Source organism: Phalaenopsis equestris, unplaced genomic scaffold, assembly GCF_001263595.1.
Source record: "Phalaenopsis equestris unplaced genomic scaffold, ASM126359v1 Scaffold000055, whole genome shotgun sequence".
Classification (NCBI taxonomy): Eukaryota; Viridiplantae; Streptophyta; class Magnoliopsida; order Asparagales; family Orchidaceae; genus Phalaenopsis; species Phalaenopsis equestris.
In genome coordinates this window covers 1117648-1129570 of record NW_018164497.1, presented here as the reverse complement: position 1 = coordinate 1129570, position 11923 = coordinate 1117648, and the positions used below count along the sequence as shown (strand labels likewise).

General features: G+C 28.9%; 1 protein-coding gene across 1 annotated transcript in view; it reads right to left on the bottom strand.

The window, feature by feature from the left end:
* Positions 1–11923, bottom strand: part of LOC110019406 (probable beta-galactosidase C) — a 13773-nt gene that overhangs the window by 622 nt on the left and 1228 nt on the right. Inside the window, exons 2-4 of the mRNA XM_020717043.1 lie at positions 8912–9007; positions 8706–8818; positions 3856–3922 (exon numbers count right to left, since the gene is read on the bottom strand). Of these exons, the coding sequence (XP_020572702.1) occupies positions 3856–3922; positions 8706–8818; positions 8912–9007 (276 nt within the window). The remainder of the gene's footprint in view (positions 1–3855; positions 3923–8705; positions 8819–8911; positions 9008–11923) is intronic.

Genomic DNA, 11923 nt, shown 5'->3' with positions numbered 1-11923 from the left:
TCTATTTAAATTACCACTACCATTATATACTTAGCCCCACTACTTAATTGGCTTAGATATCTATCTCATAATCTCCTATTTATCCTAGGAGATTGGCTCATCCATTAATCTGTGTCACTTCTCTGAGAAGTTATTATAGATATTTTGGAACATATTTGACAAGTTTGCAGTTAATTTGACACCCAAAGCTTGGAAACTTGGAGAAGGCAATTATAAGTGATTTAAATTGATCCTAGCAAGATTAGTCACTACATTAAGGATTCGAGTAAATTTCTTACTAGTTTTAAGTATTTTTATTAGTAAAATATGCTAGAACCTCCATAAGAGAATACCTTATCATAATCAAACTTTATTTTAGAGAAATTAGTGAACATTTTGCGAAAACACAAATTAAAATTTGGTAGAAAAATGATTTTATTGGTGATCTATATGTAGGATTTTTGAGATAATTATAACCCAATGTTATACTTTTCTCATGTCAAAGCTATAAAAAAAGGGTCATTATACTCCTTTTCCTACTCCTTTTACGCTATGCGAGACATATATATGGACATTTTTTTTATTTATGCATGAAATCTATAGGTTATGATAGTATATTTGTGATTATGGATAGATTATCTAAGATGTCAAATTTTCTTCCATGCTCTAAAAATAAATGACATATCTTACACTGTTAAAATATTCTTTAGAGAGAAGATGAGATTTCATGAGATTCCATCTATCATAATTTCTAATGGAGATGCTAAATTTATGTCAAATTTTTCGAGAAGTATTGTGGGTAGAATTTTAGACAATTGAGATTTACGCCTCCCCACAGCTACGTTTGTATATAATGGTATTATTTATAGAACTACTAATAGAACACCATTTGATGTAGTATATGATGATAATCTTAAGAAATTAATTTATCTAACTAGCACACCTACTTAAGCATTTTCTGATTCAACATTTATATTTATATTTAATTTTCATGGCCTTCATGAAGTCTTAAAAAAATTAGAACTGCAAATTGCTAAGTATGCTGACTTATATAATAATAAAAAAATTGTTAAGGAATGCAAGCTAGGTGATTATGTATTGGCACAAATCTGGCCTGAGAGACTCCTTTCCACAAAATATAAATAAGTTATAATTGAGAGCATGCATGCCATTTAAAGTTATTAGGAAACTTGACACTAATGCTTATGTTTTTTAATTGTTCCCCTACATATTTATTAGTTATATTTTAATGCGAAGACTTAATTTATTTTAATAAAGTTAAATAACCTCCAAATTTATAAGATAATACTATTGGATGAGGAGAGATAATTCATTTGCATGTACTCATTCATCCAACATTCTTTGAAGTAGAATACATAGCTACACTTGAGACAACTTTATATAAGAACTACTCAAAAGTTTTTGATAAAGGGAAATAATAAACTATTGGGCGAAGATGTTTGGCTAACATAATATGAGTTACACTAATTAGCACCAGAGATATTAGACGACCACTTCACCCTAACTTTTTGGAGATGATTTTTTATATTAGAAGACCACTTCACCCTAACTTTTTGGAGATGATTTTTTTAGGGCTTGGTGGAAATGATCTAACACATCATGATAGATCCAAGGTGGAACCCATTATCACCAAAGATGGACCTAAGGTGAGGCCTCAAAGCACTAATGTGGGACCTAATACCAAAGTCTAGCTCAATATAACTACTTCACATTTTAGAGGTTCAATTATCAGAAGCCAACCCAAATGAAAAGCATGAAGATTATCATGATGATATTATTTTAATTATGTCAGTAATATTTATATTTATTCCATTTTGTAATATTTATGTTAAATTGTTTGTTTCTTACTCTCTAACTTTATTTCATTTACGTGTTAACCATAGGTCAACATTCTTACTTAGGTGTTATGTTCCATGTTTAAGGTGGGGTGGGTGGCCCAAAGTCAATATATGAGGAGGGCTACGGTCAAGTACGGAAGTAAGTGGCACTGTGTTAACTAAGTCAATGAGCCACCTAACTTCACACTTCTTTTTGTGTTTGAATTTTGAAGTAAGGGGATGTGTCTTTTGGGGAAGAAATGTTTGGTATCTTACTCTTAAATTTTAAGTAAAAAGAGTTGATATTTATGCAAATTTTAGTTATTTCATGATCATAAGAAGTTTTGGTGGCCAACCTTAATAAGTTTTTGAGTGAACCCTTGTAATCCTCACTTTGCTGATAAGAAAATTTACATCCTTGCAAATTTTCTTTCCAATTTAATACATTTTTTATGAATCTATGTTTCTACTATGTTACCAAATAAAAATTCAAAATTTTCCTTCCTTAATTCCCATTTTAAAGCCTAAATGAGTTAGTTAAGTGGTTGAAATTCTAGACAAATTCATAATCTCTTTCAATTAAATAAGGAATTCAAGGCTAATTACATCAAAATTCTTAGATCATTTTTTCTATATGAATCGATAATATCACTAAATTATTTGGGACTATTGTAGAAAAAAATCTAGGGAACTAAAAAACTAAAGTGTAAACCTAATTGTTTATACTTTCTTTTTTCTCTATTTTCAATTATTTATTTCCTATAAAATAGTTTCAGAAGTTAGAAAAATTATTGAAAATAAAACTTATAAAATTAGTGTCTTAGTAACCTTTTATAAGTGAAATACATAGATTTTACTCAACCAATTAAGAACTCTAACAAAAACCCTAAACCTAATATGTTTTAGATAGAATGACATTATACCTTCTACAAGCCAATTTCACTGTCGAGTTTTGTCTAACTTATTCAAATTTTTCATACTCATAGTAGACTCAATTCACTATTCAGGCCTATATTATTAAAATTTAAACATCCATAGAATTTTTTTTTTAAGAAAATAAGTGAGAATAATAAATTATGAATAGAAATTCATAATCTTCCATTTAAATTGTCACCACCTCTAAATACTTATCTCCATTAATTAACTGGTAAATATCTTTCTTATAAATCTTCTAAAGAAAGTAGGAGGCAGCCTCATCCACCAATTGGGTCACTTCAATAATCTAACCTAACTTGTTAGGAATGTTAATATGTGCTTTATATTACTATTTTTTGTTGGCACCCTCTATTAATATCCTCTACGTTAATGCTCTAAATAAATACAATATAATGATGATATTTTCATTATTCTCCATCAGAAGGTCTTATTAGTGCCTCTTCTAATTTAGATCCTACTGTAAATTTTTGCATCCAATTCATAATAAAGCTCTCGCTTTGATGAATTGATTGCACTTCTTTTATGATAAAGGCAGTCTTTTTGATAATAAACCTTTCTTCATTCATCACTTGTCACTATTGTTTCTAGGCTAAAAGTAACATCTTCTAAATCACCTTAAATTTGTGGAAGAGTGTGACAATATCTAAATCTATATGAGCACACATATTAATTATTTATGGTAAGAAACAACAAAGTTTATTATTAATATATCCTTATTAATGAGAATATTCTCTTCTTTTTTTTTCTTTTGTTTTTTTTTCATTTTTCTATAAATAAGCACATTTTTTTTCTTTTACTAGTATGATGACTTAATAAAGACACAATTTTTTTAAAAACTCTTATATTTAATGGTAACAATTAAATCCTATGATTGGTAAAGATTTTTAATTTGTTTTGATCAACTGACCATCACGTGTAATATACAAAATAATTTTAATCATGAAAATTATAAGATAAAATTTAGATAGTTTGAGACTTTAAATGCTTGTTAAGTAATTGCATTTACTCTATATTTTCCAAAATTTTCAATTTAAGAATGAAAAATTTGAAGTATTAATAACTTTGAAGGATATGCTTAAGAGCACAATATTAAAAGACATACCTTAAAAGGTTCATTATCACTTCGAAAAACTATATTTGGAATGTCATGTAACCAAAATGGAAATCCCCTGTTTCAGAAAAACAACCACTTTAAGAAAAGTTGTTTGACTAGATATACATATGATTTTTTTTTTCTTTTTTACTATTAGACTTTTCATTGGTTGACCCAAGAAAAATATGCACAATTCATTTTCTAAATCTCGATGAACTCCAATTTAAGAAAAAAGAAAAGAGCAATCCTTTTTTAATTAATTTATTTTTGTTCATTTTATTTAAATTCTGAATAGATTATCGATCTCCATTTACCTTTGTAGATGACTGCGAATAGACAAAATAGAAGAGCGATACAACTTGAGAACAAGAAGAGGTATTATTGGAATTTTACATTGGAATATCAAATTAAATTAAAAAGTATTAATAGCAAATATATTGCTAGTACAATATTTTATTGTCTATTGAATTTTTAATATTACTAGTATATTATATATAACATTTTTTATAGGACTATTGTTTTGTGTAAAACTTATATTTTCTATATTTACACTTCCCAAATTTTTACTTAAATATTGAGATTAATAATGAAACACACTCTTATTTTCTGCTCTCAACAAATTCACAATTAATTGTGTGTTTGCATGAACAAATATACTATTTTAGAATTGTTTTGAATGCAAAAAGAATTCTTTAAAGACTAATCTTTAAAATAAGAGAAGAAAAAAATAAATTTTTTTCAAAGATTCAAAAAATTATAGAAATTTACCTCTAAGAAGGAGAGAAATGGAAAAGCCACTTTATTTAAATAGCTTTTTATATCTCTCAAGGATTTAGGCTTAGAAAATAAAGTGGAAGATATAGGTGTAGACTGTTACTTAAAGTTTATGAGGCTTAATCTCCCTCCCCCCCACCCAAAAAAAAAATCAAGAAGTAAATTGGAAGTTATGAAATATGATTGGTGTAGCAACTGGAATTCCCAACCATCTGGATCACATAAATCATGAGTGTTTCTATAACGCACTTAACTTCTGATTAGATTTCAACCAACAATGCTTAATAATTCAAACTCATTGTACTTAAAAGATTCCATAATTGTATCATACTCCTTACATTTGTCTTCTATCATTGCCACTAATTTTAAGTCCAACTTTTTTCCCTCGTCGAAATCAGAAGGAAACTCTACTATATTTTATGGGGCTTTATTTTTTTTCCATAGCACTATTTGTGGTGTTCATATCTTAACTACTTATGAATTTTTTTTTCTAATTTTTCTATATTCTATTATCTTCATCTACCCATTTATGAGTTAAAATTAGCTATTCTAAGATATTATAATGATAAATTTCTTTGATAAAAGTATGGCCTAGGGAGAAATAATGAACATATTAAAAAAAAAACACATTAGGAACACACTAAATTAAAAAGTAATGAACATATTAAAAAAAACACATTAGGAACACACTAAATTAAAAAGAATCTCATTTTCCTTTTCTCTTTATTTTTATTTACATCATGTTCATCTTAAACTTATGAATCTCATTTTCATTTTCTCTTTATTTTTATTTACATCATGTTCATCTTAAACTTATGAATGATATGATATATTATCTAAGAAAATATTATATTATCTTAACTTTCTCCACTTAGCCCTTTCATAATTGAACTACTACAAGTTTTCACTATTCTTTCCCTTTGATCTTAATTCATATTAACACCTCCACGACCTCTAACAAGCTCTCTACCAACCACATGCTTCACCTCAATATTAAAAATACATTGTTATTTGTTAGAATCCTCCACTTTTGACCTCTACTGGCAATCTAACCTCATAAATTTTCAAGTGAGAATGACAATAACTATCAATATTTTCACAACATTGACCTTTGAGTCTCACTACAGGCAACCATTAAAATTTAACCCAACTATTTGTCACTAAATGAACTACACAATCCTTAAATAGAGAATTCATTAATCTAATTATCATTTATTTTCATCATTGACCTACTTTATACTAAACTTCGAATCCAAATTGATCTCTCTCTTTCCATAGAGCATTAAAATGGCATGAATAAATTAAGAGTACATTTAATCTTTAGTTTTGTAAAAATCAAAATTAAAATCAAAATCATATTTAACTATAATTTTATCAAGTTTTTAAAGAATTTTATTTTTCTTTGAGTTATTTATTTAGATAAGTAATGCATCCAATTAAATAACATTTCAATTGAAGGCAAAATTTTTGATGTACTACCTTAAGAGTCTTCTTTGTGTGGAATTTATTTTGATTAATAACAATAATAGAACTAGTTTTATAATAACTCTATTTATAAGTGATAAACCAACTAGATATGCTTATCATACCTTTGATTCATTTTTTTTCTTGTTGATCTTGAAATGTATTTCATCCTAAAATGCCCTTATGTCTAACATTTAATATCTCTAAATTGATAAGAGTATTTTATCTTGAATACCTAATTGATGCTAGACTACATTTATTTTTAATGACCATAACTTATGTACATGATCCTGCTTGCCTCATTGCATCTCACCATGCCATCTCATATAAATGTCTCTTTTATTGACTAAATGTCTCAAATTTCTTTTCACTATTCAAATTCAAAATGCATTGATCATTTTTACTAGCTTTATTGAGTAATTAAAGATATTTTTAAATTTATTAAAAGTTCTCTGAATAAATAGCCCACTTGAATTCATATAGAACACATTTCCTAATTTTTTATCTTAAATGAAATGATTTAGCAAAATGATATTCATAAACCTATAAACCTTATAGTGTCATAGAATTTATTGTCATCATTACCTGGATATCACCTAGACTCATGTTTCATAAGATTATACTTCATTGGTTTTATAAAGATGAGATCCTTATTATCCTTTTTCTTATTAATCATGTCTCTCTATATGTCTTATTAATCAAATGCTTATCAAGATTATTTTTCCTAATAAATTCAATTCTATTGTCTTTCTCAATGGGTGTTTGGTTGTATTTTTGCTCTTTTATGCTATCAGTGTTTGATTGCATTTACATTATTCATATTTTTGTTCAAATGATAAACTCTCTCCCCATGGCACTCATTGTATAGCATATGTACTTCTGAATAAAAAAAACATCGATAATATGATCTCTTTACTAAATGATTGCACACATTAAGTGACATTATATTTCATGACAATATCTTTTTCTTCTATCAAGACTTAAGTGTCATAAACTTATGTTCCTATTTCTTCTATTACTTCACTCTTTACTCATCCTCCTTTAAAGGTGGACCGTAGATAACCTTAACTAACTCCATTTGCAACACTTCCTATTATTATTTTTACATATAGTAAGATTCCCACTTATACTAAGCCTATATTTATACACATTTTCACTATGTTATGATAAGATACTCATTCATAAACTTTGATCATGTATAACCCTCTTATTATCATTTTCCACATATTAGTTTATAACCTATATTTCTAAAGCATCCAGGAACACTACAATAACATCTTTTATAAAAAATAGGCTATGGGTGCTCTTCATAGTCAACAAATATGAATGACCTACCTATGGGATCAAGTCCATTGCTTGTTAAAACATTTTTATTATCAATTTTTAGCTCAATGGTTCCATTCATTGGTATAAAATATGACTAGTTATAAGAGAATTTACTCAACCTTATGTGATAGATTATTTATGCTTTGTAATTAGTCACCACTCAACTATTATAATTCTAATCTATGTGGCTAGCCAATTTTTGGGACATGTTTCAAATTGATATTTTTTACATCTTTCTTTATGATGACATGCATGAGATAGCATATAAGGAGCAGCCTATTGGGTATGTTGTTTAATTGAAGCAACACATATATCTACTTTTGCAAACTATTCATCATTTCAGGCGGGGTTCCTATGACTGCTTTAACAAAATTTTTGAAGTTCTAGAAAAGATTAGGTAGCCTATTTATCAAGTCAAGCAGGGTTTCTAAGATTACTTTAACAAAATCTATAAAGTTTTAACAAAAATAACTTTCAAACTAGTACAATGAATCATTATGTTATTGCCAACAATCAATTCAGATATTTTACACATTAATGTAGATTCTGAGGGTGACAAAGATAGCATATCTAAACTAAATAAAAAAAATATATAATTATTTTGTATCTAAATATTTAAAGCATTCTAAATACTTATTTGGGATTACATTTATGTTGTTATGAAAAGGCTTTTCTAACTCGATAAGAAAATCACTAATCATCTTTACAATATTTGATCTTTGAATTGAAAATCAATTCAACTCTCATGAATAACTAATCCATATTGATGAGAATGTAAAATATAATAATCAACATCAATATAAAAAATTAATTAGATAACTAATCCATAATATAATAATCAACATCAATATAAAAAATTAATTAAAATATTAATTTATCTAACTATTATGTGATGATATCTCTTTTATTAGTATTGGAGAGAATAATTATTAGACACATCAATTAGAAGTCTTTTGAAAGGTTGTTGAATAATTAGACTTAACACTAAAATACCAAGGCATTCGTTAAAGCTGAATATGATACAAATGTTGAGGATAGAAAACTTAACTTTTAGATATTGGATTTTTTTGGAAAGCAAAATGGAGATTAGCCACTACTTTTATCTTACTTTAATGCATTATATACACATATACTCCATTCAAGATGTGAAATGATGTGGGCTACAATTTTGTTGAAGGCAAGTTTTAACAAATGTTACTTATTAGAAGCTAATTTAGAAAAAAATGTTATATTAGGAAAATCCATACTTTGGGGGTCAACATTTATTATAAAACTTAAATAGCATAGAAAATTACCCATATTTCCACTCTGCTTCAATGAATGGCCCAATTCTCAGGCTAACAAACAAGCCCTGGTCCCTAATTTCCTTGATGAATCTCACCAAATCATATCTCCCTTCAAAATTATACTGAAAACAAAAAAACTTATTTATTGATTTATAATAAGCAAAAAAAATAAAAAATAAACAATAAAAGGGATGTAATAGGGGCGACGTGATCACCTGTCCCTGAACAGGCTCATGCATGTTCCAAAAAACGTAAGTCTGAATCACATCAAGTCCTCCTAACTTTGCACTGGCAATTAAAGATGGCCACATCTGCAAAAATTAATATGCAAGTATATATTACAAATATAACCTTTTCATTTCAAATTATTTATTATTATTATGATTATTATTATCATTCTTTGAAGTTCAAAAAAAGCAAAATACTAACAAACATGCATCACAAGTCATCGTCCATTTCTCTTTGTACAAAATAAGATAAAAGAGTAAGGCTTCCTTTGTGCCATTTCAGAATGCTGTCACCTCTTATTACCCTTTTCAGAAGTTTCTATCTTATGCTGCTATGTACGAAACGTTTAATTACATTAATTTTTTCATCTGGAAGCCAAATTCCTCCCTTCTTCCCCATCAATGAACTCTCAATGCATTAATATATTTCGCATTAAATTTTTTTTATTTGATAGAACTGTATCTTTTCAGTTCTTTTCAAAAAACTGCTGTTGAAAGCTACGTGTTGTCCCCCGCTTGGTTAAGTGCAGTGGCTGTTAGAAAGCTGCAACCCAACTATTTCAAATCAAAAAATTGTAATAGCTACGATAATTTTTTGATCAACAACTTATGCTGTAGCTTCACGGTTGCTTCTTCAAACAGCTCCAACTACTGCAAACAGTCCCTATATCTATAGGAGAAGTTTTCTGTATGTCTTATAGAGCTGCACCAACTTTTGAATGAAATTTGTTTTATTGCTTGATGAGTACATTTAAATTAATGGACAATACAGCTAAATAATTTGACATTCACAAATATAGATACAAAATCATTGGAGATCACATTATTATGATGTGATTCTACAAATATATATATATAATAAAGTTAATTAACAAAAATATAAATATAACCTTAAGAATTTTTCATTTTTTTTTTCTCTCTAGAACATGCTTTCAGCCGCAGGAAACATTATTCTCTGAACATGGAAGAAATTTCTGCGCAATTAAAATGTTGGGAACCCATGTGCCATAGCTAACATGAAATTAGAATATAAGCATTGGTGGGTAGAAATATAAAATTCAGAATTTTATGCAATAAATTGCTGACTCTAACCAAAGCTTAGAATTGATGAACACGTGCTTGCTTTGAAGTTCAACGTCTCTATTTAATTTCTCAATTAAAGCTAAATGCTGTCAATAAATAGAGAAAAAATTTGTGTACATAAGAGCGCTGCGTACGTCAGGGGGGTTTTTCGGGGGGGGGGGTTATATCCGCGTTATACCCGATGTAGCATCCCTGAAACCTACCTGTACCTTCTAGTAAGTTTGCGCTTCTGTTTTCATATATTTGTAGGTTACATGTAAATTACAGGTAGGTTACAAAAAGGTTACAGGGGGGTAACGCGGATATAACCCTTGATATTCTTTGAATAACCTCCTTGACGTACTCAGCACGCAAATTTTTCTCCAATAGATGGTTATTGCCAAAAAAAAAAAAAAAAAAAAAAATTTTGAGAGGTTACAGGGGGGTAACACGGATATAACCCTTGATACCCTTTGAATAACCTCCTTGACGTACTCAACACACAAATTTTTCTCCAATAGATGGTTATTGTCAAAACAAAAAAAAAAAAACATTTGTTTGGCTCGTAGCTCAGCTCATTTTTTTCAAATCAAATTTTGAGTGATTAACTAGCTTCGAGCTAATTTCGTTAAATTCACAGCCCTAACATCATTATGACTGTTAGCGATCCGAATTCGAGCCGAGTTGGGGTCGGTTCAAAATCGGCTCAAAAAAATTTGATCTAAAATTTTGGCTCGTTTATTTTGATCCGATCTCGATCCGAGCCAAAATTCAACTCAAATTTTGAGCGATTAACGATCTTGGAGCTAAATTAAAGGCCCTAACTACACGACATTGATGGCCGGCCAGCCTGCCCTTGATTCAAAACTCGGCTAAATTTAATTTGTCCCAATTTGTCTATGTCAGCCTGGTCCTGATTAACATTTCTCGCTTGTATTTTCCAAATGGGGTAAAGTTTTGAAAATATAAATTTAAATACAAGTTATTTTAAGTAAAAAAATGACATATATGTTATCCAATTATTAGAATTTATATATTTATTGCAATTCCATAGCAACAAATATTAAACCTGACTAATTCCATATAATGGGTTAAAGCTGTAGTCAACGAGGGCCTAAATCTTAGAACACTTACATTTGGACATGCCTAAAACACAAATTTCATATTTTAGGACCCAACATCACAAAATTTAAGTAAAAATATTACAAAATGCGAAGTCAAAAACAATCAAAAAGACTGAGGAGAGCTGAATATTAATTAATACGTCGTCATACATCTCATCAGCGGGCGACGTGGCTGTCGGTGATTGACCGTCCGAATGTGCAGACATCCTCACAGAATACTTTTTTCCCCTCAAATGAAATAATTTGTTCAAGAAAGTTTTTTTTTTAATAATTCATGCATGCTATCATATGTCTGAGTTTGGAGAGAAAGGATCGAACCCCCGGGACAAATTAGATGCACACATAAACAAATCAATTAAAATGTTTTTAATAAGCCCATGAAAAACTCATATTAAAGAGGAAGATTTACATATATACCACTCAAATCCAATGTATTTACACATCTAACACCTAAACTCTAATTTTTTACAAACATGCCAAGATGTGTATTTTCATATTTAAAAGTAAAAATGGTGGTAATTTTGACTCGATATAAATAATTTTAGTCTAAATATAAAAATGAATTTAAATTATATATATATATATATATAAATGGCCAGAGGCTATTATACGAGTCTCCAACCACTCCTAACGTGCTTAAAAATTACAGTGCCACCTCTTAAAAGCCAACTGCGCCTGAGGGATTCGAACCCCCGACCTGAGGGTTCTTACACTGAGGATACCAACCAACAGACGACGTACGCGACACACACACACACACACACACACACACACACACACACACACACACACACACACACACACACACATATAG